Consider the following 27165-nt stretch of genomic DNA (forward strand, 5'->3'; position numbering starts at 1 on the left):
AATGAGATCTGAAAATAACTAGCTAAGATACTCATGTGAGAGAGTGGTGTGGAGCCTTCCACTCTTTACTTCCTCAAACAACTCGGCAGAACAACTCGGCAGAACCGTCTTTGTTTCGGCGACGAGACTGCCGCTGACATGGCCACCGATGAGAAAACAGGAGACTGAAGTACTAACACTAATTGCTAATTGCCTAGCAGAGGTGAAGAGCACACCTCCCGGTACTAATTGCTGATTGCCTAGGAGAGGAAAATCCACTCCCCCTCCAATACAGCCACTGATTACCAAAACAACAGTCACAAATTGCCCTGTCCCTTAATCCTGGTTGATGTGTCAACAATCAACTGCAAGTTATGAGCAGTCAGCAGTTCACACAACAAGTAGGTTACTTGGAAGACAGACAGCACTTAAAGTAAATGGCCCTAGCTAGCAAAAAGACAGTACTAGACAACAACAGATTAAGACAAAAATTATACTTATCACTCCTGGAGATATCAGGAGTCATCTAGCTATAGATTGAAGCACACTGAGATGGAGCTAGCCTGCCCTTCTTGAGGCTTTTCAAAAAGCTCCCTGGTGTTTGTAGTTGAATCTGTGCTTGAAATTCAATACTTCACTCAGCATGGGAAAAAAACAGATGAATTTGAAAATGTTTTCACATGATTTCAAAGGCAGATGTAGGGAGGTTTAAGATTTTCCACATGTGAAATCATGTGTTTTTTCTGTAAGGTACCTTACAGATGTTGTATGTACAATATGATGGACAGAGGAAGGGGTAATCATTTTTTAAAAATCACATCAACCCCTATTATTTCACACAGAGCGAGTCCATGTAAGTTATTATGTGATTTGTGAAACCAAATTTTACTCCTGAACTAATTTAGGCTTGCCTAAACAAAGGGGATGAAATAATTATGCTACAAATATATTATAGTTATTAAAATTGTTATTAATTTGTAAAAAAATATTTTCTCTTTGACTTCGAGTATTTTGTCTAGATCAATGACAAAATTCACAGTTAAATATATTTCAATCCCACTTTGTAACTCAACAACATTTGAAAAACAGTATTTATGATACCCACTGTATATGAGCTATTTATTTTGTTGTTCTAAATGCAGGCCTGTAGGTAGGTAGTACTAGAGTCTTAATGGATAGTTTAGAGTTTCTGCTCTTTTCTATAACCTGTAGGTAACACAATATATGGTCTATACTTGGCATGTAGGTTTCTCACTCATGGGTGACACAAATTGGGATATTGGAGATGGGAATGGGTGGGGTATTACATTAAATACTGCAATATTACTATAGTTAAAAAACGCTAGTGTTTTGCGGACATTACTGTAGTATTTACTACAAAATTCTATAGTAAATACTACACATGATCGAGGGATACTACAGTGTGTAGTATAGTATTCTACAGTATACTACAGTTTACTACATAATTGTATAGTAAGCACTACATGATCAAGGAGGATACTACATTGTGTAGTATAGTATTCTACAGTATACTACAAAGTTATGTAGTAAGTACTACACATGATCGAGGGATACTACAGTGTGGGGTATAGTATTCTACAGTATACTACAGTTTACTACTACAATTCTAAAGTAAGTATTATAGCAGTCTTTAGTAAACTGTAGTATTTTTTTTTTGTGGGTAAACTATGTCCCAAAGGTCATGAACAGACAGTGATAATTTGTTCACCTGCTCATTTGGATTATATCTTTGCTTTGTCAAAAGTACATTCTTATTATTTCAATGCTTTCACATATTCCAATTCTTTAACGATAAAAGCCCTTTTTTTGGTGATAATGATTATTATCAGGCAACTGATATAATCCAGATTATGTTAATTTCATGCAGACAGACAGATCTGCTATTTGTTTCTATAAACCCCATTACAGAGGGCTTGCAGTTGCATCACAAATCACCTAGCAACCGCACCAGGTGCCATATTGGAAGATCAAAGTCTGTTGGAAGTTCTCCAATCGTCCACATGGCTGGCTGCATTTTGCTACCATCGGAAACTTCGGGAAGATTACCCATTATTTCGTTTTTCTAAGGACCCAGAAAACAGAGGCATTAGGAGAACCTATTCAGGTAAGTAAATACAGTTGAAGTCGGAAGTTTACATACACCTTAGCCAAATACATTTAAACTCAGTTTTTCACAATTCCTAACATTTAATCCTAGTAAATATTCCCTGTTTTAGGTCAGTTAGGATCACCACTTTATTTTAAGAATGTGAAATGTCAGAATAATAGTAGAGAGAATGATTTATTTCAGCTTTTATTTCTTTCATCACATTCCCAGTGGGTCAGAAGTTTACATACACTCAATTAGTATTTGGTAGCATTGCCTTTAAATTGTTTAACTTGGGTAAACGTTTCGGGTAGCCTTCCATAAGCTTCCAACAATAAATTGGGTGAATTTTGGCCCATTCCTCCTGACAGAGCTGGTGTAACTGAGTCAGTTTTGTAGGCCTCCTTGCTCACACACGCTTTTTCAGTTCTGCCCACAAATTTTCTCACAAATTTTCTATAGGATTGAGGTCAGGGCTTTGTGATGGCCACTCCAATACCTTGACTTTGTTGTCCTTCAGCCATTTTGCCACAACTTTGGAAGTATGCTTGGGGTTATTGTCCATTTGGAAGACCCATTTGCGACCAAGCTTTAACTTCCTGACTGATGTCTTGAGATGTTGCTTCAATATATCCACATAATTTTCCTTCCTCATGATACCATCTATTTTGTGAAGTGCACCAGTCCCTCCTGCAGCAAAGCACCCCCACAGCATGATGCTGCCACCCCCGTGCTTCACGGTTGGGATGGTGTTCTTCGGCTTGCAAGAGCCCCCTTTTCCTCCAAACATAATGATAATGATGGTCATTATTTACATTTACATCATTTAGCAGACGCTCTTATCCAGAGCGACTTACAAATTGGTGCATTAACCTTGTGATAGCCAGTGGGACAACCACTTTACACATATTTTTTATTATAATTTTTTTATTTTTGTCTTTTTAATTGTTTTTAATTTGGTTATGTATTATTTTTTGTATTTTTAATTTTTAATTTTCATTTGTTTTATATATATATATATATCAACAACAAAAAAAAATGTGGGGGTGGGGTAGGGGGGGGATTACTTTTATACTATCCCAGGTATTCCTTAAAGAGGTAGGGTTTCAAGTGTCTCCGGAAGGTGGTCAGTGACTTCGCTGTCCTGGCGTCGTGAGAGAGAACTTGTTCCACCATTGGGGTGCCAGAGCAGCGAACAGTTTTGACTGGGCTGAGCGGGAACTGTGCTTCCGCAGAGGTAGGTGGACCAGCAGGCCAGAGGTGGAAGAACACAATGCCCTCGTTTGGGTGTAGGGACTGATCAGAGCCTGAAGGTAAGGAGGTGCCGTTCCCCTCACAGCTCCGTAGGCAAGCACCATTATGGCCAAACAGTTCTATTTTTGTTTCATCAGACCATTTACATTTACATTTACATAATTTAGCAGACACTCTTATCCAGAGTGACTTATAAATTGGTGCATTCAACTTATGATAGCCATTTCTCCAAAAAGTACAATCTTTGTCCCCATGTGCAGTTGCAAACCGTAGTCTGGCTTTTTTATGGCGATTTTGAAAAGTGGCTTATTCCTTGCTGAGCGGCCTTTCAGATTATGTCGATATAGGACTTGTTTTACTGTGGATATACAGTGGGGGAAAAAAGTATTTAGTCAGCCACCAATTGTGCGAGTTCTCCCACTTAAAAAGATGAGAGAGGTCTGTAATTTTCATCATAAGTACACGTCAACTATGACAGACAAAATGAGGAAAAAAAATCCAGAAAATCACATTGTAGGACTTTTTATGAATTTATTTGCAAATTATGGTGGAAAATAAGTATTTGGTCAATAACAAAAGTTTCTCAATACTTTGTTATATACCCTTTGTTGGCATTGACACAGGTCAAACGTTTTCTGTAAGTCTTCACAAGGTTTTCACACACTGTTGCTGGTATTTTGGCCCATTCCTCCATGCAGATCTCCTCTAGAGCAGTGATGTTTTGGGGCTGTCGCTGGGCAACACGGACTTTCAACTCCCTCCAAAGATTTTCTATGGGGTTGAGATCTGGAGACTGGCTAGGCCACTCCAGGACCTTAAAATACTTCTTACGAAGCCACTCCTTCGGTGCCCGGGCAGTGTGTTTGGGATCATTGTCATGCTGAAAGACCCAGCCACATTTAATCTTCAATGCCCTTGCTGATGGAAGGAGGTTTTCACTCAAAATCTCACGATACATGGCCCCATTCATTCTTTCCTTTACACGGATCAGTCGTCCTAGTCCCTTTGCAGAAAAACATCCCCAAAGCATGATGTTTCCACCCCCATGCTTCACAGTAGGTATGGTGTTCTTTGGATGCAACTCAGCATTCTTTGTCCTCCAAACACGACGAGTTGAGTTTTTACCAAAAAGTTCTATTTTGGTTTCATCTGACCATATGACATTCTCCCAATCCTCTTCTGGATCATCCAAATGCACTCTAGCAAACTTCAGACAGGCCTGGACATGTACTGGCTTAAGCAGGGGGACACGTCTGGCACTGCAGGATTTGAGTCCCTGGCGGCGTAGTGTGTTACTGATGGTAGGCTTTGTTACTTTGGTCCCAGCTCTCTGCAGGTCATTCACTAGGTCCCCCCGTGTGGTTCTGGGATTTTTGCTCACCGTTCTTGTGATCATTTTGACCCCACGGGGTGAGATCTTGCATGGAGCCCCAGATCGAGGGAGATTATCAGTGGTCTTGTATGTCTTCCATCCAGGCTCTGTCGTAGCCGGCCGCGACCGGGAGACCCATGGGGCGGCGCACAATTGGCCCAGCGTCGTCCAGGGTAGGGGAGGGAATGTCCGGCAGGGATGTAGCTCAGTTGGTAGAGCATGGCGTTTGCAACGCCAGGGTTGTGGGTTCGAAAAAAATAATAAAAGTAATGTATGCACTCACTGACTGTAAGTCACTCTGGATAAGAGCGTCTGCTAAATGACTAAAATGTAAATGTAAATTTCCTAATAATTGCTCCCACAGTTGATTTCTTCAAACCAAGCTGCTTACCTATTGCAGATTCAGTCTTCCCAGCCTGGTGCAGGTCTACAATTTTGTTTCTGGTGTCCTTTGACAGCTCTTTGGTCTTGGCCATAGTGGAGTTTGGAGTGTGACTGTTTGAGGTTGTGGACAGGTGTCTTTTATACTGATAACAAGTTCAAACAGGTGCCATTAATACAGGTAATGAGTGGAGGACAGAGGAGCCTCTTAAAGAAGAAGTTACAGGTCGGTGAGAGCCAGAAATCTTGCTTGTTTGTAGGTGACCAAATACTTATTTTCCACCATAATTTGCAAATAAATTCATTAAAAATCCTACAATGTGATTTTCTGGATTTTTTTTCTCAATTTGTCTGTCATAGTTGACGTGTACCTATGATGAAAATTACAGGCCTCTCTCATCTTTTTAAGTGGGAGAACTTGCACAATTGGTGGCTGACTAAATACTTTTTTCCCCACTGTACTTTTGTACCTGTTTCCTCCAGCATCTTCACAAGGTCCTTTGCTGTTGTTCTGGGATTGATTTTCACTTTTCGCACGAGTGGCACAGTGGTCTAAAGCACTGCAATGCAGTGCTAGCTGTGCCACTAGAGATCCTGGTTCGAATCCAGGCTCTGTCGTAGCCAGCCGCGACCGGAGACCCATGGGGCGGTGCACAATTGGTCCAGGGTAGGGGAGGAAATGGCTGGCAGGGATGTAGCTCAGTTGGTAGAGCATGGCGTTTGCAACACCAGGGTTGTGGGTTCAATTCCCACGGGGGGCCAGTATGAAAAATTTAAAAACAATGTATGCACTCACTAACTGTAAGTCGCTCTGGATAAGAGCATCTGCTAAATGACTTAAATGTAAAGTACATTCATCTCTTGGAGACAGAACTCGTCTCCTTCCTGAGCGGTATGACGGCTGCGTGGTCCCATGGTGTTTATATTTACGTACTATTGTTTGTACAGATGAACATGGTACCTTCAGGCATTTGGAAATTGCTCCCAAGGATGAACCAGACTTGTGGAGTTTTTTCTGAGGTCTTGGCTAATTTCTTTTGATTTTCCCATGATGTCAAGCAAAGAGGCACTGAGTTTGAAGGTAGGCCTTGAAATACATCCACAGGTACACCTCCAATTGACTCAAATGATGTCAATTAGCTTCTAAAGCCATGACATCATTTTCTGGAATTTTCCAAGCTGTTTAAAGGCACAATCAACTTAGTGTATGTAAACTTCTGACCCACTGGAATTGTGATACAGTGAATTATAAGTGAAATAATCTGTCTGTAAACAATTGTTTGAATTACTTGTGTCATGCACAATTTAGATGTCCTAACCGACTTGACAAAACGATAGTTTGTTAGCAAATGTGTGGATTGGTTGAAAAACAAGTTTTAGTGACTCCAACCTAAGTGTATGTAAACTAAAAGACTTCAACTGTATATTTTGAAAATTATCAAAAACTATGTATTATTAGCTAGCTAGCTTGCTACAGAAACTTAGTGCGCAGGCTAACTCCAAATGAGCTGCTAACATAATGTTCGCTACATACTGTATAGCTAGCTAAGTGAATTAAATATCACCAGCTTGCTAACTTCATATTAGCTAGTTAGCTAGCTATCTTTATGTATCGTTGTAACTCTAAATGCATTTGTAGCTAGGTAGCTAGCTAACAGACATGGGAGAGGGTGAAATGATTAGCTAGCAGTTCCAGCTGTCAGAAGGAAGAGTAAGCTACTCTGGATAGGGCAGGTACCTTTGTGGGAGGACATTATGAAAATATTCTCTAATTCCCATCCCTAGCGAGAAAAACTGAAGACAGAGAGATATAGCAACATAATATTCAGTGCTGTCTAATTTGAGTATAATGGAGCCTGTTTCTTATGAGATGTTTTCTGTCCTCAGATACAGAGAGCTGTGAAACCCTGTCTGCAAATGAAGAGGTCCCAATGAATGTCCCAAGAGAATAAGGGTACATCCTTGTATACCATGGATTATATGTGTACCTTTGTTGGCAAATTCCGTGAAACAAAAATACATTTTAAAAGTCACACACAATGTATAAACCTTTTACAAGTGGCGCAGGCCAACCCTGATGGGTGTGCACGCTTCTGTTCCAGCCCAGCACTAACACACCTGATTCAATGTATCAAACCTAATCAGTTAATAATCAAATGTGCTCTTGCTGAGCTGGAACAGAAGTCTGCTCCCCCCCCCCGTAGATCAGGGATCAGTGGAGCGAGGTTGGCCACCTCTGGTGTTGACTTGATATTATGCTTTAGTAATAATAGCCTACTCCTTACTAAAATGTCTAACCTTTACATATGACTTAGCTTACTTGTACACTTTGAAATGATATGAAATAGTGTTGATTCTTTGAAGTGTGTAAACTTGTTTTAAATTGTTAACTATTATTCAAGATTAACTAGTGTTGATGTTGATTAATCACAGATCACAAACCTGCAATAAAGAGGGGAAAGGAATCTGTCTCTAATTTGTCTGTTTCTGTGTTGTATTCTCAAATGAACGTTACCTTTTTGTTCAGTCATAAACTCTCCAATTAGTTTTATTTGATTGTTACTATTTTTCAGGCTATCATCCATGTAAACCCATTTTGCAGCTGATGCAGCCATAGGCCTACAGCAGTGGTTCCCAACTCCAGTCCTTGAGTACCCCAAACAGCACACATTTTTGTTGTAGCCCCGGACAAACATACCTGATTCAACTCAGAGGGCCTGATGATTAGTTGACAAGTTGATTCAGGTGTGTTTGTCTGGGGCTACAATAAACTGTACTGTTGGGGGTACTCAAGGACCGGAGTTGGGAACCACTGGCCTACAGTATGATGGCATTAGCCTTATGGGCATTTGCAATGCAGCCTTGACATTGTGCATCTGAAGCAGAGAATAGCTTAACTCGCACATTGTTTACATATATGTTCTCAATTTAAAAACGATACCAGTAGACTATGTATATGAGGCTAATCATTATACTGGATTTTGTACATGCTTGTGCTGACATTACATTCTTTAGTGCAAATCCAATCCTTGTAATCTAGGTGGTGAAATGTATGGAAGCAGGAGATGATGGAATCCGTACACACAACTACTGCCACCAAGTTCAATGTCAGTGTCACGCCCTGATCTAGAGAACTCTTGTTGGTTGGGTCAGGGTGTGAGTTTCAGTTGAGATCTATGTGATTGTATATCTATGTTTAGATCTAGTTTTATATTTCTATGTTTGGCCGGGTGTGGTTCCCAATCAGAGGCAGCTGTCGCTCGTTGTCTCTGATTGGGGATCATACTTAGGCAGCCATGTTGCCTACCTTAGTTGTGGGATCTTGTTTGTGTTCCTGATAGGCTTGTGGTGTTAGCCCTTAGGACCTTCACGGTTATGTTGTTTTGTCGAGTGTTTATTCGTTCTAATAAACATGTACGCATACCACGCTGCACCTTGGTCTGACCTGTCTCTCAACGACCGTGACAGTCAGATACTTTTCTCCCAGAAGGTCTGAGTGGTACTTGGAGGTGCTACTGTAATAATGAAGATGGTTTGCCTAAGACTACCACAACAATTACATTGTCTATGCTAAATGTTTAAATTGTAAAATAAAGAAAATATAATAAATACAGTTTTTTCAATGGGGCTTAGCAAAGCAGAGATGAACAAATTATTTTCATTTCACCCATACAACAATATAGCCTATTATTAAAGTATAGTATGTCTACAACAACAACAGTATTTTACACGTTCCAAATTACATTTTATATATTCACATGGTTTAAAGGGTCATTTTTGACATGACGACAAGGTGAAGGTGCTCTCTACTCAAATGGCACAACAGAATTATTCGGATTGACCAAAGCATAGCATATAGTATGAAAACCATCTAGTATAACTGAGGGATGTCTCCTTTCATATCTGGTAGTAGAAGTAGAAAAGGATGCTGCTGCAGCATTGCTCATCTTCACAGTGGGAATCCAGTCCACATGGGTGTCTTGATAGAGGTCAGCTGGTGAACCTACAGTAGTACATAAACAAATGAAAAGCACTAGAAAAGTGTTAGAATATCACTTCTTCAGGTCACCTATACCATCAGGGCACTTAAGAGTTTGGTTGTGTTTAATTCATTCAGGTGTTTTAGTGTCATATAAAGATTAAATCTATTGTTGGGCTGTAACAACCAATAGTCAACACAGCAGGTCGTCCTATCGTATTGTGGCCTTTGTCGTATGTCCATAAATGTTCCGTCCTCTTATGAATAAAGTTCTCAACTATTTATCATTGGGTTATTATATGAATATATGATAACCACTGGAGTTCTTTGGAAAACATTGTCCTTCAGGCTATATGTACAATTATCGTACAATTTGAGTCTCCCCTTTTCATGGTCATGGCTAGAAGATATCCATCTTTTGTCCAATTAACGTAATATTTGACATTTCGTAGCAGATTAGGAGAATTTACGCCGCATGTTAGGAGAATTAGGTTAAGGTTAGGAAATGGTTTAGGGTTAGCTAAAATGCATTTTTTTTTACTTTTGACGTTAATTTGACAAAAGCTGAATCCCTTTTAGCCAGGACCCCTTCTCGGCCTAGATTACATGGTTGCATTCAAGACAAGGTGGTTTTTATTGATATGTTGTCAGTCAGTAGAGTAGGCCTAGGCTACCATCGTATTAAAATATTCTGCTAATGTCTCCAGTCATATAAAGTGTAGTAGAATTGCATGAAATGTTTATCAAACGTCACATTTTTCCTGTGCAAAGGAAAGAAACGTCTATGATATAGCCTATAATCCTATGCCACTACGCGCTTATTAAAAGCCTAAATTATCACTATCCAATCTACTCATCACATTAGGAATAGTAGGCTTACATTAGTCTGCGATGAGATGATAGAGGCATGCAATCCTTTGATTGTTATAAAGGGGCATTTTTATGGTGAAAAAATAGCTTCCCCAAACCTTGAAACTCATACGACACATGCTAAGACTACAAGCTATCTAGCTAGCTAATTTTGGCTAACTTACTGTAGTGTTGTTGTTAACACCTGGTTAGCATAACAGCTAAACTAAACTTGAAATCAATCAGACTTGATTTACCAGAGATTAAATAATCGTAGCAGACCCTGTACTGACAGCTGTCTGGGTTCAGGTCTTGACAGGCAAAAAGGTTTCTTCGCTTTTCTGACAGTTCTTAGTATTATCTCATTGGTATCACCAATGGTGTTTCATGATTGCGGGGAATGTGCAAACATATTTTTTTCCCATTGTCTTTCCTGCCTTGTTAGACCAGGCAAATACTCCACAGAAAATGACCATGGTGATGAATCAAGTAGTTTTAGGCACTGTTATCATGCAGTTTGAGGTAGCCACTCGGCTGTTATTGTCGGAAGAATTAATGCAATCCTTCTATTAGATATCGCCACTGGTGTATGACTGAGGTGAAAGCCTGACAACACAGAGGAGGATTAGCAGCCACCTTTGTCTGAAGTCAGGTTTTTGCAGTTGAACAACGCTTTAGGAGATTAGTCATTTTTCTTACTTTGTTTAATCACCTTTATCAGTAAGATTAAAGGAATAATGAATAAATGGTATGTTTAATTATTTAAAAAATGGTTAAAACTTTCCCAGCATAGCTGGTGTCAATTTAACACTAGTATGATGAAAATTGATCTCCTGAAATGTCACACTCAGTGTGGAGTGGCTGGCAAACATGGAATAGAGGAGGCTGATCAATGTCGACATTGCTGATGATTACTCTCCCATAATCTACATGTACAGACTGAAGTTGCTTGGCTTTCATTTGGTCCTCAAACAAGCTGAAATCAGTGAGTTAAATTTATTGTTTTGGTTCTGCTGTGTCTTTTTGAAATGCTGCGACCGATTCAATTTAGCAAATTGAATACAATCAAGAGCTTTAAACTATTTCAATTCTGATGTGGAAACAATTGCAGACGTTTCTTTAATGAAGACCAAGAAATTGGCCAGATGAAACGCGGACACAGACTGAATACATTTCTTCACAATTTACTTTCTCCTCCCCATCATCCTCATCCCTCTCTAAACCAGACAATGGATAATGCCAATACGGATCATCCCACAATGGCAATATAATGTCTGAAGAAGCTCATTTGCCAAAAAATCTTAACCATAGACCATTTGTTCTGTCACATGTTCACTTTATTGACCTGTATGAGTTGGATAAATTAGCATGTACAAATGTCTAATTTGCTTTCTTTCCATCATAAAAACAAGCTGCTAACTTCCTGATGAATTATAATCACCTGGTTATAGTGAGGTTTCATTCCAGTGACATTCACAATGTGGTTTAGGAGCTCTCTTTCGCTCTCTTTCTCTCAGTGTAGCTGTTTGTTTATCTCTCTCCTAATTGCTTCTGTCATCTTCCATGGTTGTGTCGAATGGATGCTAGTTCCTGTATTTGTGTCTGAAAATCACACTCTGTAGTTTAGCCACAGTACTGACTTTACTGTTTCACAGTTCCCTTGAACTACTTTAGCCCTGAGTTCCAAGCCTCCACCTCCAATATAATTGCTGCTGTTTTGTAAATGGTTGGTTCGTAAGTCTAAAAGAAAATAAATTAAATTGACTCGATCATAACCGCCAGGATTTTTCAAAATGGCTACACAGCGAGACAGAGAAAGAAAACAGCTATTCATGAGGGGTTATTTTTTTCACATTTCTGTCGGACTGTAGAGCTGTCATGCAGAGACAGAGCCAAGGGGGTGTCATCAATAATAGAGTGACAGACAGACAGAGAACACGGACTGAGAGATCCACCACTTGACAGCCAGGACACAACACAACATACCCGTCTCGATGCTTCAGAGATGCTGCAGCTCTGAGACTCCATTCTGACAGCTGGGAGATTGATGGGAAATTATTATATGACTCTGGCTGCATCTCAAATGACACCATATTCTGGATATTATACTGTAGTGCATTACTTTCGCCCTGAGCCCATAAATTGCACATATACAGTGAGGGAAAAAGGTATTTGATCCCCTGCTGTTTTTGTACGCTTGCCCACTGACAAAGAAATGATCAGTCTATAATTTTAATGGTAGGTTTATTTGAACAGTGAGAGACAGAATAACAACAAAAAAATCCAGAAAAATTCATGTCAAACATTTTATAAATTGATTTGCATTTTAATGAGGGAAATAAGAATTTGACCCATCTGCAAAACATGACTTAGTACTTGGTGGCAAAACCCTTGTTGGCAATCACAGAGGTCAGACGTTTCTTGTAGTTGGCCACCAGGTTTGCACACATCTCAGGAGGGATTTTGTTCCACTCCTCTTTGCAGATCTTCTCCAAGTCATTAAGGTTGAGGCTGACGTTTGGCAACTCGAACCTTCAGCTCCCTCCACAGATTTTCTATGGGATTAAGGTCTGGAGACTGGCTAGGCCACTCCAGGACCTTAGGGTGCTTCTTCTTGAGCCACTCCTTTGTTGCATTGGCCGTGTGTTTTGAGTCATTGTCATGCTGGAATACCCATCCACGACCCATTTTCAATGCCCTGGCTGAGGGAAGGAGGTTCTCACCCAAGATTTGATGGTACATGGCCCTGTCCATCATCCCTTTGATGCGGTGAAGTTGTCCTGTCCTCTTAGCAGAAAAACACCCCCAAAGCATAATGTTTCCACCTCCATGTTTGACTGTGGGGATGGTGTTCTTGGGGTCATAGGCAGCATTCCTCCTCCTCCAAACACGGCGAGTTGAGTTGATGCCAAAGAGCTCGATTTGTCTCATCTGACCACAACACTTTCACCCAGTTCTCCTCTGAATCATTCAGATGTTCATTGGCAAACTTCAGATGGCCCTGTATATGTGCTTTCTTGAGCAGGGGGACCTTGCGGGTGCTGCAGGATTTCAGTCCTTCATGGTGTAGTGTGTTACCAATTGTTTTCTTGGTGACTATGGTCCCAGCTGACTTGAGATCATTGACAAGATCCTCCCGTGTAGTTCTGGGCTGATTCCTCACCCTTCTCATGATCATTGCAACTCCACAAGGTGAGATCTTGCATGGAGCCCCAGGCCGAGGGAGATTGACAGTTATTTTGTGTTTCTTCCATTTGCGAATAATCGCACCAACTGTTGTCACCTTCTCACCAAGCTGCTTGGCGATGGTCCTGTAAGCCATTCCAGCCTTGTGTAGGTCTACAATCTTGTCCCTGACATCCTTGGAGAGCTCTTTGGTCTTGGCCATGGTGGAGAGTTTGGAATCTGATTGATTGATTGCTTCTGTGGACAGGTGTCTTTTATACAGGTAACAAACTGAGATCAGGAGCACTCCCTTTAAGAGTGTGCTCCTAATTTCAGCTCATTACCTGTATAAAAGACACCTGGGAGCCAGAAATCTTTCTGATTGAGAGGGGGTCAAATACTTATTTCCCTCATTAAAATGCAAATCAATTTATAACATTTTTGACATGCGTTTTTCTGGATTTTTTTGTTGTTATTCTGTCTCTCACTGTTCAAATAAACCTACCATTAAAATTATAGACTGATCATTTCTTTGTCAGTGGGCAAACATACAAAATCATCAGGGGATCAAATACTTTTTTCCCCTCACTGTATATATATATATACAGGTAAAAGTCAGTAAATTATAATATTTTGAAAAACTTGATTTATTTCAGTAATTGCATTCAAAAGGTGTAACTTGTACATTATATTTATTCATTGCACACAGACTGATGCATTCAAATGTTTATTTCATTTAATTTTGATGATTTGAAGTGGCAACAAATGAAAATCCAAAATTCCGTGTGTCACAAAATTAGAATATTACTTAAGTCTAATACAAAAAAGGGATTTTTTAGAAATGTTGGCCAACTGAAAAGTATGAAAATGAAAAATATGAGCATGTACAATACTCAATACTTGGTTGGAGCTCCTTTTGCCTCAATTACTGCATTAATGCGGCGTGGCATGGAGTCGATGAGTTTCTGGCACTGCTCAGGTGTTATGAGAGCCCAGGTTGCTCTGATAGTGGCCTTCAACTCTTCTGCGTTGTTGGGTCTGGCATTCTGCATCTTCCTTTTCACAATACCCCACAGATTTTCTATGGGGCTAAGGTCAGGGGAGTTGGCTGGCCAATTTAGAACAGAAATACCATGGTCCGTAAACCAGGCACGGGTAGATTTTGCGCTGTGTGCAGGCGCCAAGTCCTGTTGGAACCTGAAATCTCCATCTCCATAGAGCAGGTCAGCAGCAGGAAGCATGAAGTGCTCTAAAACTTGCTGGTAGACGGCTGCGTTGACCCTTGATCTCAGGAAACAGAGTGGACCGACACCAGCAGATGACATGGCACCCCAAACCATCACTGATGGTGGAAACTTTACACTAGACTTCAGGCAACGTGGATCCTGTGCCTCTCCTGTCTTCCTCCAGACTCTGGGACCTCGATTTCCAAAGGAAATGCAAAATTTGCTTTCGTCAGAAAACATGACTTTAGACCACTCAGCAGCAGTCCAGCTCTTTTTTTCCTTAGCCCAGGTGAGACGCTTTTCGCGCTGTTTCTTGGTCAACAGTGGCTTGACACGAGGTATGCGGCAGTTGAAACCCATGTCTTTCAAGCGTCTCTTGGTGGTGGATCTTGAAGCCCTGACTCCAGCAGCTGTCCACTCCTTGTGAATCTCCCCCACATTTTTGAATGGTTTTTTTTTCACAATCTTGACTAGGGCGCGGTGATCCCTATCGCTTGTACACTTTTTCTGACCACAGTTTTTCCTTCCCTTTGCCTCTCTATTAATGTGTTTGGACACAGAGCTCTGAGAACAGCCAGCCTCTTCTGCAATAACCTTTTGTGTCTTTCCCTCCTTGTGCAATGTGTCGATGGTCGCCTTTTGGACAGCTGTCAAATCTGAAGTCTTCCCCATGTTTGTGTAGGCTTCAGAACTGGACTGAGAGACCATTTAAAGCCCTTTGCAGGTGTTTTGAGTTAATCAGCTGATTATTTTGTGGCACCAGGTGTCTTCAAAATGTAACCCTTACACAATATTCTAATTTTGTGACACACGGAATTTTGGATTTTCATTTGTTGCCACTTCAAATCATCAAAATTTAATGAAATAAACATTTGAATGCATCAGTCTGTGTGCAATGAATAAATATAATGTACAAGTTACACCTTTTGAATGCAATTACTGAAATAAATCAAGTTTTTCAAAATATTCTAATTTACTGACTTTTACCTGTATATATATATTTCCAAATTATGAGGTTGGAATAATACTGTGAGCTGTTTGAAAAGACTGCCTGAAATGTCTGCCTGTTTTGGTGAGATGGAGTTTTGGCCTGCCTGGTTGTAAATTAGTTAATGGACCAATAAGTAAGATTTCCAAACCGCTCTGCCAATAACAGCTAGTTTTCAGTTTTTCCCTCCGCACTCAGACCGTTCCCAGACAGACCTTGCTAAATTCTTGCTTGAGAAATTACTCTTTGCTAAGAAGCTATTTTTGTTTATTTTTGACTATTTTAATTGAAATCACAGTAAGGTACTTAATTGTTACCCAGAAATGATTTGATATTGAGATAGAAACGGCTGCATTGAACCTTTAAGTCAAAGGATGTGTCTGGCGTGAGTACTCTAGTAAAATAGTGAGAGGATCCAAGTCAAACCAACTGTAATGCACCTGGTCTGTGTCTGTGTGTGTCTGCAGACATTCTCCCAACTCCACAACTGGATTTTGTATTTCAGGGCTTTTCCTGGTTTATTGATTCTGAGTAGGTCTGCCAACACTCTCTCAACACCCTAACCCCCCTAAACACACACACACAAACACACACACCTCTGTTTTGGCTTGCCTTCACGAGAGCTTGTCCCTGAAGTGCCCATTGATAAAGTGATTTGTTCCCCTGTGCTCACCCTGCCTGCCCCTGAGCTCACAACAGGGGAGCTGCGCTGGTACCTCCCTGGCATGCTGCCCGCTGGCATGACTTTGTTGTGCCCTGCCTGAGCAGCCCAGATAGCAGCTCTATCTCACTGCTCCTCCCCACCTCTTACTGAGCCTGCCTGTCACTGCTTCCTCCACCTGTGTAATCAAATTAGCCCCAGCCTAGGAAACTGAGAGATGAACATGTAATTGCATAGAGAGAAACAAAAGGGAAGGCTGGGAATGAAAGAGGGAGTTGTAGATATGGGTTTAACCCCCAGGCCAAACAGTAGAGAGCATCTCGACACACACACACACACACACACACACACACACACACACACACACACACACACACACACACACACAGAGAGATGCTAACCCTTTGGAAGGCCACACGTACGGATTCAGAACTGTAGACTGCATTTTAAATGTATCCAATACAGTATTTCATCTTTCCCACTCTTTCTCTCTCCCTACTTCCCTCTCTTATCCCCCCTCCCCCCTCTCCTCTCTCTCTCTCTTTCTCTCTCGCTGTAGTTACGGGGACATGGTGCCCAAGACGATCGCGGGGAAGATCTTTGGTTCTATCTGTTCTCTGAGCGGGGTGCTGGTAATCGCCCTGCCTGTTCCCGTCATCGTGTCCAACTTTAGCCGAATCTATCACCAGAACCAGAGAGCAGACAAACGGCGTGCGCAGAAGGTACAGGTGAACACCATTCACCTATTAGATGACCTGCTTCCGGCTGTAGGGAGGCGAGGTGTGTGTGTATACGACACCCCCCGCCCCCCTGACTTCGGAGACTCCACTAACCTCTGGCATGAGCTGCAGACAGACAGACATACGTGAGAGGTTCCATACTGGAAACGGTTGGGGGGGGGTCGACGGAATGGGACTGCATGCCCTTGGTCCAGCATCACACAATCAAACCACTATTAACGCAAAACATCATTAGTTTAATGGCAGTGGCAAAGATCGGATGACAAATCTCTTTTTTTTAATGAAAGGCACATTTTTGACATTTTGAGCTGAGTGTTCACCCATGAAGTACTTTAATACTTAGTGGCTGAGTAGCAGATCTTTGTCCATCAGACTGTACACACCCTGCTGTGTTTTCTCTCAGAGCGATAACCCTCCACATGTGCGCTGACCAGACACACTAAGCGTTAAGTACACACACTAGGGCTGTCCCCAGTGTTGTAGTACTCGAGACCACATATTGAGTGTCTCGGTCTTGTCTCGGCGTCGGATACATTTGTACTCGGTCTTGACTTTGGTCTTGGACAGTGAGGACTCATCATTTCTTCCCGAGACCAGCCGAGACCAGCAGAGTAAAAAACTCATAATTATCAGCTTCCATTCAGTCAGCGCATAAAACTGCTTCGCCAGGCTAAATATATACACTCCTTTCTTGAAACATTAATATCGTAACAGCCTTATCTATTATAGACATGTTTGACAGTGGCGAACCTATAGGCCTTCAGTGTGTGACAGTTTCGTGATTCTGAAAGGACAGCAACCGTAATACCAGCACACTCATGTACAGTGGGGAGAACAAGTATTTGATACACTGCCGATTTTGCAGGTTTTCCTACTTACAAAGCATGTAGAGGTCTGTAATTTTTATCATAGGTACACTTCAACTGTGAGAGACGGAATCTAAAACAAAAATCCAGAAAATCACATTGTATGATTTTTAAGTAATTATTTTGCATTTTATTGCATGACATAAGTATTTGATCACCTACCAACCAGGAAGAAATCCGGCTCTCACAGACCTGTTAGTTTTTCTTTAAGAAGCCCTCCAGTTCTCCACTCATTACCTGTATTAACTGCACCTGTTTGAACTCATTACCTGTATAAAAGACACCTGTCCACACACTCAATCAAACAGACTCCAACCTCTCCACAATGGCCAAGACCAGAGAGCTGTGTAAGGACATCAGGGATAAAATTGTAGACCTGCACAAGGCTGGGATGGGCTACAGGACAATAGGCAAGCAGCTTGGTGAGAAGGCAACAACTGTTGGCGCAATTATTAGAAAATGGAAGAAGTTCAAGATGATGGTCAATCACCCTCGGTCTGGGGCTCCATGCAAGATCTCACCTCGTGGGGCATCAATGATCATGAGGAAGGTGAGGGATCAGCCCAGAACTACACGGCAGGACCTGGTCAATGACTTGAAGAGAGCTGGGACCACAGTCTCAAAGAAAACCATTAGTAACACACTACGCCGTCATGGATTAAAATCCTGCAGCGCATGCAAGGTCCCCTTGCCCAAGCCAGCGCATGTCCAGGCCGTCTGAAGTTTGCCAATGACCATCTGGATGATCCAGAGGAGGAATGGGAGAAGGTCATGTGGTCTGATGAGACAAAAATTGAGCTTTTTGGTCTAAACTCCACTCGCCGTGTTTGGAGGAAGAGAAGGATGAGTACAACCCCAAGAACACCATCCCAACCGTGAAGCATGGAGGTGGAAACATCATTCTTTGGGGATGCTTTTCTGCAAAGGGGACAGGACGACGGCACCGTATTGAGGGGAGGATGGATGGGGCCATGTATCGCGAGATCTTGGCCAACAACCTCCTTCCCTCAGTAAGAGCATTGAAGATGGGTCGTGGCTGGGTCTTCCAGCATGACAACGACCTGAAACACACAGCCAGGCCAACTAAGGAGTGGCTCCGTAAGAAGCATCTCAAGGTCCTTGAGTGGCCTAGCCAGTCTCCAGACCTGAACCCAATAGAAAATATTTGGAGGGAGCTGAAAGTCTGTATTGCCCAGCGACAGCCCCGAAACCTGAAGGATCTGGAGAAGGTCTGTATGGAGGAGTGGGCCAAAGTCCCTGCTGCAGTGTGTGCGAACTTGGTCAAGACCTACAGGAAACGTATGATCTCTGTAATTGCAAACAAAGGTTTCTGTACCAAATATTAAGTTCTGCTTTTCTGATGTATCAAATACTTCATGTCATGCAATAAAATGCAAATGAATTACTTAAAAATCATACAATGTGATTTTCTGGATTTTTGTTTTAGATTCCGTCTCTCACAGTTGAAGTGTACCTATGATAACAATTACAGACCTCTACATGCTTTGTAAGTAGGAAAACCTGCAAAATCGGCAGTGTATCAAATACTTGTTCTCCCCACTGTAGGTGAGTGCACTTTTTGTAAAACACAAAGGGCCAGTGGTGTAGTGGAGGGTACATGCAGGTATAAACCATATACCCACTTTTTCTTTCAGTTGGCATTGCGTATACTCACTTCTTAATCCCTACTGATGCATGTCAAAGTAGTGTAGTGGAGGTATACGACTTATCAATGTAGCCTACACAATCGCAAAGCACGTGAAATAAACAGTATTCACATGCGCACCACACACATACTGTAGCCTAGTTTCAACGGAATATAATCTGCAGGCAGCAAGAGTATGCAGCTCTCAACTGGTTTTGGCATGGAGCAGTAGCCGGTAGGGTAGGAAATACGTTTCAACTTATGATATCTATCAGTAAATGCGAACTAATGCAACAATGGGTATGCAAACCAGGTATTGAAAAAGTTTCGTCTGAAGTGTTGGCTAGTAGGCTATTTGTGATGCGCAATTGTCATCATGAGATGTTTGCATCAGGGGCGTAGACATGGATTGACCTGGGTGAACACAGGCCCACCTATTGGGGAGCCAGGCTCTGACAGGCCCACCCAATCAGATTGATGTGGTTTAAGCATTGTTGTGGACTTAGACCATCATTTTATTTAATTTTTGTGATTTTGAGAGTGCCTTTCCTTTACTGGGTGGGCCGTTTGGGAACTTTTGGCAAAATTAGCGTATACCCACTTCTCCAGGCACCACTGCATAGGGCCGATGGAAAGACAGCAGTCACACACAGCATGATGAACCTCTTAAGGATCGGACCCTTCATCTCAATTTCCGCCTAAAATTACATACCCAAATCTAACTGCCTGTAGCTCAGGACCTGAAGCAAGGATATACATATTCTTGATACTATTTGAAAGGAAACACTTTGAAGTTTATGGAAATGTGAAATGAATGTAGGAGAATATAACACATTAGATCTGGTAAAAGATAAAACAAACAAAAAAAACATTCGTTTTCTATTATAATTTTTTTGCATCATCTTTGAAATGCAAAATAAAGGCTATACATTGATCTAGGAAGCTGGGTGTAATTTAGATGTTGTCCACAAGAGGGCAGCAGTGTATGTGCAAAGTTTCAGACTGATACATTCAAGAACGAGTGCTACATAATATTTTGTATCAAGTCTCCCAGGTGTCCCTCACGAGTTTGCCCAAATGTACCCAAGTGGCCGAATTGGTCAATTGATAATTTTCCAAGTACATAACTATAGGGAACATACAAAAATGCTATGGTAATAATCAATTAAAGTTTACACACTCCCAGGAATGTCATACATGATGGCTCATTAGCTCCCTACACCTCTAGATGGCGGGCGGGGGTGGGGGTGGAGCCAGAGACAGCAGAGGGGTCAGACTGGAAAAGCCAGTTCCTACATTTGAATGAGTGGGGGATGAAGGACCAATGTGGTGTCTTTAAAGTTGGCTCCAATAGGTCATCTTAGTTTCTACCACTATTGAGGATAAAAAGAAAAATAATTTAGAACTCAAGTTTACTATTACTTATTTTATTTAACATTTATTTTAGCAGGGGGTGAGCACTGCATCAATATATCAAATACACAACACATATCTATAAACACATCCTCAGGATGACAAATCAGAGCAAGATTACTGAATGTAAGTACATTATATACCAGTTGCCTTGATAAAAGTGTTTTGTTGTTGTGCACTATCCTCAAACAATAGCATGGTATTTTTTGCTGTAATAGTTACTGTAAATTATACACTGCAGTTAGATTAACAATCATTTAAGCTTTCTTACAATATAAGACATGGCTATGTCCCGTAAAGTTGCCTTTTGTTTACATAGCCATTCTAGTCAAATATTGCATATTGAGCAGCAACTGTCCCAATTTCGGGACACTGATCCAGTAGAGGATAAGCAGTCCATAAACTCGGACATAATAAGCCAGTAGGTCCCAATCATAAGAATACTTAAACACAACCAATCGAAATGTACAACTATTACTTCCCATTGCAAATAACATTTCATGTTTAACGCACAAAGTAACCGGTGACCTAAAGTTTAAAGTGGAACTAACATCGTTTTAACTACTTTGCAGATATGAAACAGACAGACAATCATAATATCAGTCAAAAATATCAAATTCCCAGTTATGCTACAAAACCAACTTTATGAGAGGTTTTAAAAATAGGTTATATTTGACTCAACGTTCCATGGTGTACACTACGGCATAGATGGATGCAGTTCAATCCATGATTCATATTATTCACCAATGCATTTCTTGGTAGTACAAAAATATTGCTGTCAGGTTGCAAATCACAGCTGGCCTGGTACATTGTTTGTTGCCTCCATTCGGGATGCACTGTTTCAGTTTAAATGACTCAATATTCTGTACAAAAACAGGCGAATGTAACTAAGGCTGGGAATGTCAATACAATCAAACTAGCAAGGGCAATGATCACAAGTCAGTCATAAGGCTAGCATATCTATTTATGTAGCAAGCTAAACACACGGAGCCTAACGTTAGCTAGATAGCAAGCTAGCTACTAGGAGGATGTCATGTCATGCCATTGGAGGAGTGGGTGAGTGACTGACTTTTTCCCCTCATGCAGTTTTTCGGTGGCTATACACAGCTAGAGATGCAGGTGTCATTTGGTTAGCTAGCAAGAACTTGAACGACTGTTATCCAGTTAGCATATCTTTTGCGTTCGCAAATCCACTCTGGCTATCTACTCCGATTTTTAGAGCACTCTCGTCTGAGTGTGCGAGAGCGCAGTAAAAATTATATGAATTTATGAACGCGCAACAGCAGCTGAATATGACCGGTGTCAGTAAATGTAGGCAAAAAAGTAATAGTTAGTCAAGAACGCTCTAGATAACATGTAAACAGCTTTACCAGCTCTGCTACGGTGAGTAAAATGGTCAGAGTGAGGTGTTCTCTCATTTGTGTCTGGAAGTAGCTATCTTCTGTGCTTGATTGAGACAAGCATACATTGGCAGGCAACCTGCAGAAGGACGAGGCGTCTGCAATTCCCCATAGTTTATCAGTGACATTTTGACGGCCAACTAGCTGAAAAAGTTTGAGAGGGTTTATCTAATGTTCCTTCGTTAGATTTTAGCTAATCTTGCTCTGGCTAGCATTAGTTGTTGATCTTGTTGTTGATGTGCATAACTGAGGGAGCGAGAGCCTACCTTTTTCATGGTTGTTTGATCAATAGGACTGTAAAGTTCTCAAATGTACGAGGACTCCCGTGGTGTTTATATATTTGCAGAAATCCATTCAGGTGTATTTTGTGGCGTTTGGCGAATGCGTTTTAATGATATAAAGTTGCAACAGCCTGTAAACACACATTCCAGTTCAAAGTGAATGATGGTAGGCCATGTGGCAAATGGCTTGTTTGTATAAAGGCCTACTGTAGCTCTGATTGGCTATAGCGCACCAGTCTGTGTAGACTCTGGTCCTGGACAAGACAGATGTTAATATTTTGTGTTATTTCCTGCGGTGTCTATTAATTGTCCAAACGAAAAGCTGCTTTCCCACTCTATATTGCTATAGAATTTTCACAAATGCCTTACTATATGTAATTCCCCCAAATTCTAAGAATTTATGAAAATTTGAAAAAGACCATATCTAAGTGGTCGCTTGACAGAAAATGTTTTAAAAGGTGTCATATTCTTCCTGGGGGTGTAAATGAACAGATTTTAATAAGATTTCATGTTGCTAAAATACTGTCAGTTCCACTTTAAATGCAACAATGTTTCACACACAAGTTATTTTCAAAGAGATGGCTAACAACAGCAAGGGCGCTGCAATAAAAAACACAGTTCGACTCACCAGATCATGTTAAACTTAACTTCTTGTTGAAAGTTATTCTTGAAAAGGGAGAAGCTAACAAATTAGCCAAAAGACCTGCTGCAGCCGCTGCAAACTAGCCGACAACAGAAGCAAGCTAGCTAGACTGTGGGAAAACTACTGCTCGCTATTGCGCAGTGACCTGTTGGCCTTCAAGGAGGCAGAAGTTTCCATAAGTTTTTGTTAAAACGGTCCCACCATTAAGTGAAAATGCGATTGGTTAATTCCACTGTCACTCCAACATTTTGCCCTAATACAGTTGAAAGGCAGATGCCTTTATTAGCTTCTGATGGCCTAGCCAATGGCTGACTTACAGTTGAAGTCGGAAGTTTACATACACCTTAGCCAAATACATTTAAAATCAGTTTTTCACAATTCCTGACATTTAATCCTAGTAAATATTCCCTGTCTTAGGTCAGTTAGGATCACCACTTTATTTTAAGAATGTGAAATGTCAATAATAGTAGAGAGAATGATTTATCTCAGCTTTTATTTCATTCATCACATTCCCAGTGGGTCAGAAGTCACTCACCACCTTCCGGAGACATTTGAAACCCCACCTCTTTAAGGAATACCTGGGATAGGATAAACTAATCCTTCTACCCCCCCGCCCCCCCTAAAAAAATAATATAAAAAAATAATAATAATTGTCAAGTGGTTATCCCACTGGCTATAGGGCGAATGCACCAATTTGTAAGTCGCTCTGAGTTTACATACACTCAATTAGTATTTGGTAGCATTGCCTTTAAATTGTTTAACTTGGGTCAAACGTTTTGTGTAGCCCCACAAGCTTCCCACAATAAGTTGGGTGAATTTTGGCCCATTCCTTCCTGATAGAGCTGGTGTAACTGAGTCAGGTTTGGAGGCCTCCTTGCTCGCAAACGCTTTTTCAGTTCTGCCCACAAATGTTCTATAGGATTGAGGTCAGGGCTTTGTGATGGCAACTCCAATACCTTGACTTTGTTGTCCTTAAGCCATTTTGCCACAACTTTGGAAGTATGCTTGGGGTCATTGTCCATTTGGAAGACACATTTGTGACCAAGCTTTAACTTCCTGACTGATGTGTTGAGATGTTGCTTCAAAATATCCACATAATTTCCCTTCCTCATGATGCCATCTATTTTGTGAAGTGCACCAGTCCCTCCTGCAGCAAATCACCCCCACAGCATGATGCTGCCACCCCCGTGCTTCACGGTTGGGATGGTGTTCTTCGGCTTGCAAGCAACCCCTTTTTTCCTCCAAACATAACGATGGTCATTATGGCCAAACAGTTCTATTTTTGTTTCATCAGACCAGAGGACATTTCTCCAAAAAGTACGATCTTGTCGAGGTCTACAATTTTTTCTGAGGTCTTGGCTGATTTCTTTTTTCCCATGATGTCAAGCAAAGAGGCACTGATTTTGAAGGTAGGCCTTGAAATACATCCACAGGTACACCACCAACTGACTCAAATGATGTCAATTAGCCTATCAGAAGCTTCTAAAGCCATGACATAATTTTCTGGAATTTTCCAAGCTGTTTAAAGGCACAGTCAACTTAGTGTATGTAAACTTCTGACCCACTGGAATTGTGATACAGTGAATTATCAGTGAAATCATCTGTCTGTAAACAATTGTTGGAAAAATGACTTGTGTCATGCACAAAGTAGATGTCCTAACCAACTTGACAAAACGATAGTTTGTTAACAAGAAATTTGTGGAGTAGTTGAAAAACGAGTTTTAATGACTCCAACCTAAGTGTATATAAATGTACGACTTCAACTGTAGCTAGCTAGATTTATCTCCCCAGAGACCAGCGTTAACCCTTTTCTTTCCAACAAAAACTGAAGAGATTAAATCAGAACATCATTGAAAATAATAATATTATTATTATTATTATTATTATTATTATGATTTTATAAATCCTTAGCCCTTCTCTGAAGGCGTGAAGGCCCATTGTTCCCCACTGTGTTTGGGTTATTAATAATTTGTAGAGTGGCTTTTCCCTCAGCATGCATTTTTTCACTATTCTAAAGAATCTATATGTTGTGCTGAAATATGAACACAGAAATACTGGACATTTTGAACTCTTATTATGGTGGTGATTTGACAAAATTACAATCATGGTCTTGAATTGGACTCGCATTTTTCTGGTCTCGGCCTTGACTTGGTCTCGGACCCCTTGCCCCCCCTTCGGTCTTGGTCTTGACTCAGACTCGATTTGCTCCAGTCTTGGTCTTGAATCGGTCTCGCTTTAGGTGGTCTCGAACACAACACTGGCTGTCCCCGACTAAAACAAATCTTGGTCGACTGAGAGTCGTCTGTTCTTTCGATCAATCAAATGTTAAAACGTGTATTTTTCCATACATAGACACCCAGTATTTTAATAAAATCAACTATATGCACAGAGCTTGTCTGATGCTTTAAGTACACTGTTTGATGAAATAATTAAGACACACAAATGACTCGAGGGAACCAGAGATCAAGATAACCAGAAGAAAAAGACCTGTTCACAACCCTCCTCCTCCCGCTCCTGCTGGCCTTCACAGATTCTGCAATTAAGCTCCTGAAGTTGCCGGTAATAGGCTACACCGGGGTCGGCAACCTTTTTCATTTGGAGTGCCAATTTACAATGTATCTTACCATTTCTATCAATCTGCGTGCCAGTTATGATTTTCATATGCACATTGTCATGGAACAGTTTCATTTAACGTATGGGTGGTCCTCTGTAGCTCAATTGGTAGAGCATGGCGCTTGTAACGCCAGGGTAGTGGGTTCGATCCCCGGGACCACCCATACGTAAAAATGTATGCGCACATGACTGTAAGTCGCTTTGGATAAAAGCGTCTGCTAAATGGCATATTATTATTATTATTATTATTATTATTATTATTATTATAAATGAGAAATTGTGTATTTTTGTTCTATTGCCAACTAAGTAGAAAATAGCCCACATAAAGCCAACAAATCAAAACATTGCAGGTAAAAAAATATCCTGATAAAATAAATGTCCTATAAATCAAATTGGGATATGCATGGAGGTTTTTTCATCTTCTACAATCACATTAATCTCTCTACTTCGCCTGTCTGCAACAAACTTGAAACATTGTATCAACTGTCAACTGGGTCCATCCCACAGCTCATGCTAGAAAACTTGCAACATTGTATCAACTATTCTGGGCCCTCAGAGTTTCCCGCTCCAGTGAGCTCCGGACAGACACAGCTGTATTTGTGCAAGGGATAAGAAGTAGTCAGGAATTTTATGATGTTTCCACTGGATCAGAGCATGACCTTTTTCTCTTTCACGCAGAGGCTCTGTGATTATCGAAAAGGAGGGGACTGGAAAGATTTTTCTAATACACTGAGGAACTATTGTCATTTTCAATGTACAGTACCAGTCAAAGGTTTGGACACACCTACTCATTCAAGGGTTTTTATTTATAAAAAAAAAAAAAGTTACAAGATAGAATAATAGCGAAGACATCAAAACTATGAAATAACACATATGGAATCATCTAGTAACCAAAAAAGTGTTCAACAAATCAAAATATATTTTATATTTGAGATTCTTCAAATAGCCACCCTTTGCCTTGATGACAGCTTTGCACACTTTTGGCATTCACTCAACCAGCTTCACCTGGAATGCTTTTCCAACAGTCTTGAAGGAGTTCCCACATATGCTGAGCACTTGTTGGCTGCTTTTCCTTCACCCTGCCGTCTGACTCATCCCAAACCATCTCAATTGGGTTGAGGTCGGGGGATTGTGGAGGCCAGGTCATCTGATGCAGCACTCCATCACTCTCCTTCTTGGTAAAATAGCCCTTACACAGCCTGAATGTGTGTTGGGTCATTGTCCTGTTGAAAAACAAATGATATTCCCACTAAGCCCAAACCAAATGGTGTATCGCTGCAGAATGCTGTGGTAGCCATGCTGGTTAAGTGCACCTTGAATTTTAAATTAATCACAGACAGTGTCACCAGCAAAGAATCCCCAGACCATAACACCTCCTCCTCCATGCTTTATGGTGGGAACTACACATGCAGAGATCATCCGTTCACCCACACCGCGTCTCACAAAGACACAGCGGTTGGATCCAAAAATCTCAAATTTGGACTCCAGACCAAAGGACAAATTTCCACCGGTCTAATGTCGATTGCTCGTGTTTCTTGGCCCAAGCAGGTCTCTTCTTCTTATTGGTGTCCTTTAGTAGTGGTTTCTTTGCAGCAATTCGACC

At 41.0% G+C, this 27165-nt stretch overlaps 1 protein-coding gene across 1 annotated transcript in view; it reads left to right on the plus strand.

Annotated features, from left to right (window-relative positions):
* LOC311133539 (A-type voltage-gated potassium channel KCND3-like) overlaps window positions 1–27165 on the plus strand; it is a gene marked incomplete at both ends in the record, with an annotated part of 140990 nt that overhangs the window by 99146 nt on the left and 14679 nt on the right. Inside the window, one exon of the mRNA XM_084167044.1 lies at window positions 16521–16689. Within this exon, the coding sequence (XP_084023170.1) occupies window positions 16521–16689 (169 nt within the window). The remainder of the gene's footprint in view (window positions 1–16520; window positions 16690–27165) is intronic.

The sequence above is a fragment of the Coregonus lavaretus genome (genome assembly GCF_964263955.1).
Source record: "Coregonus lavaretus genome assembly, chromosome: 8".
NCBI lineage: Eukaryota > Metazoa > Chordata > Actinopteri > Salmoniformes > Salmonidae > Coregonus > Coregonus lavaretus.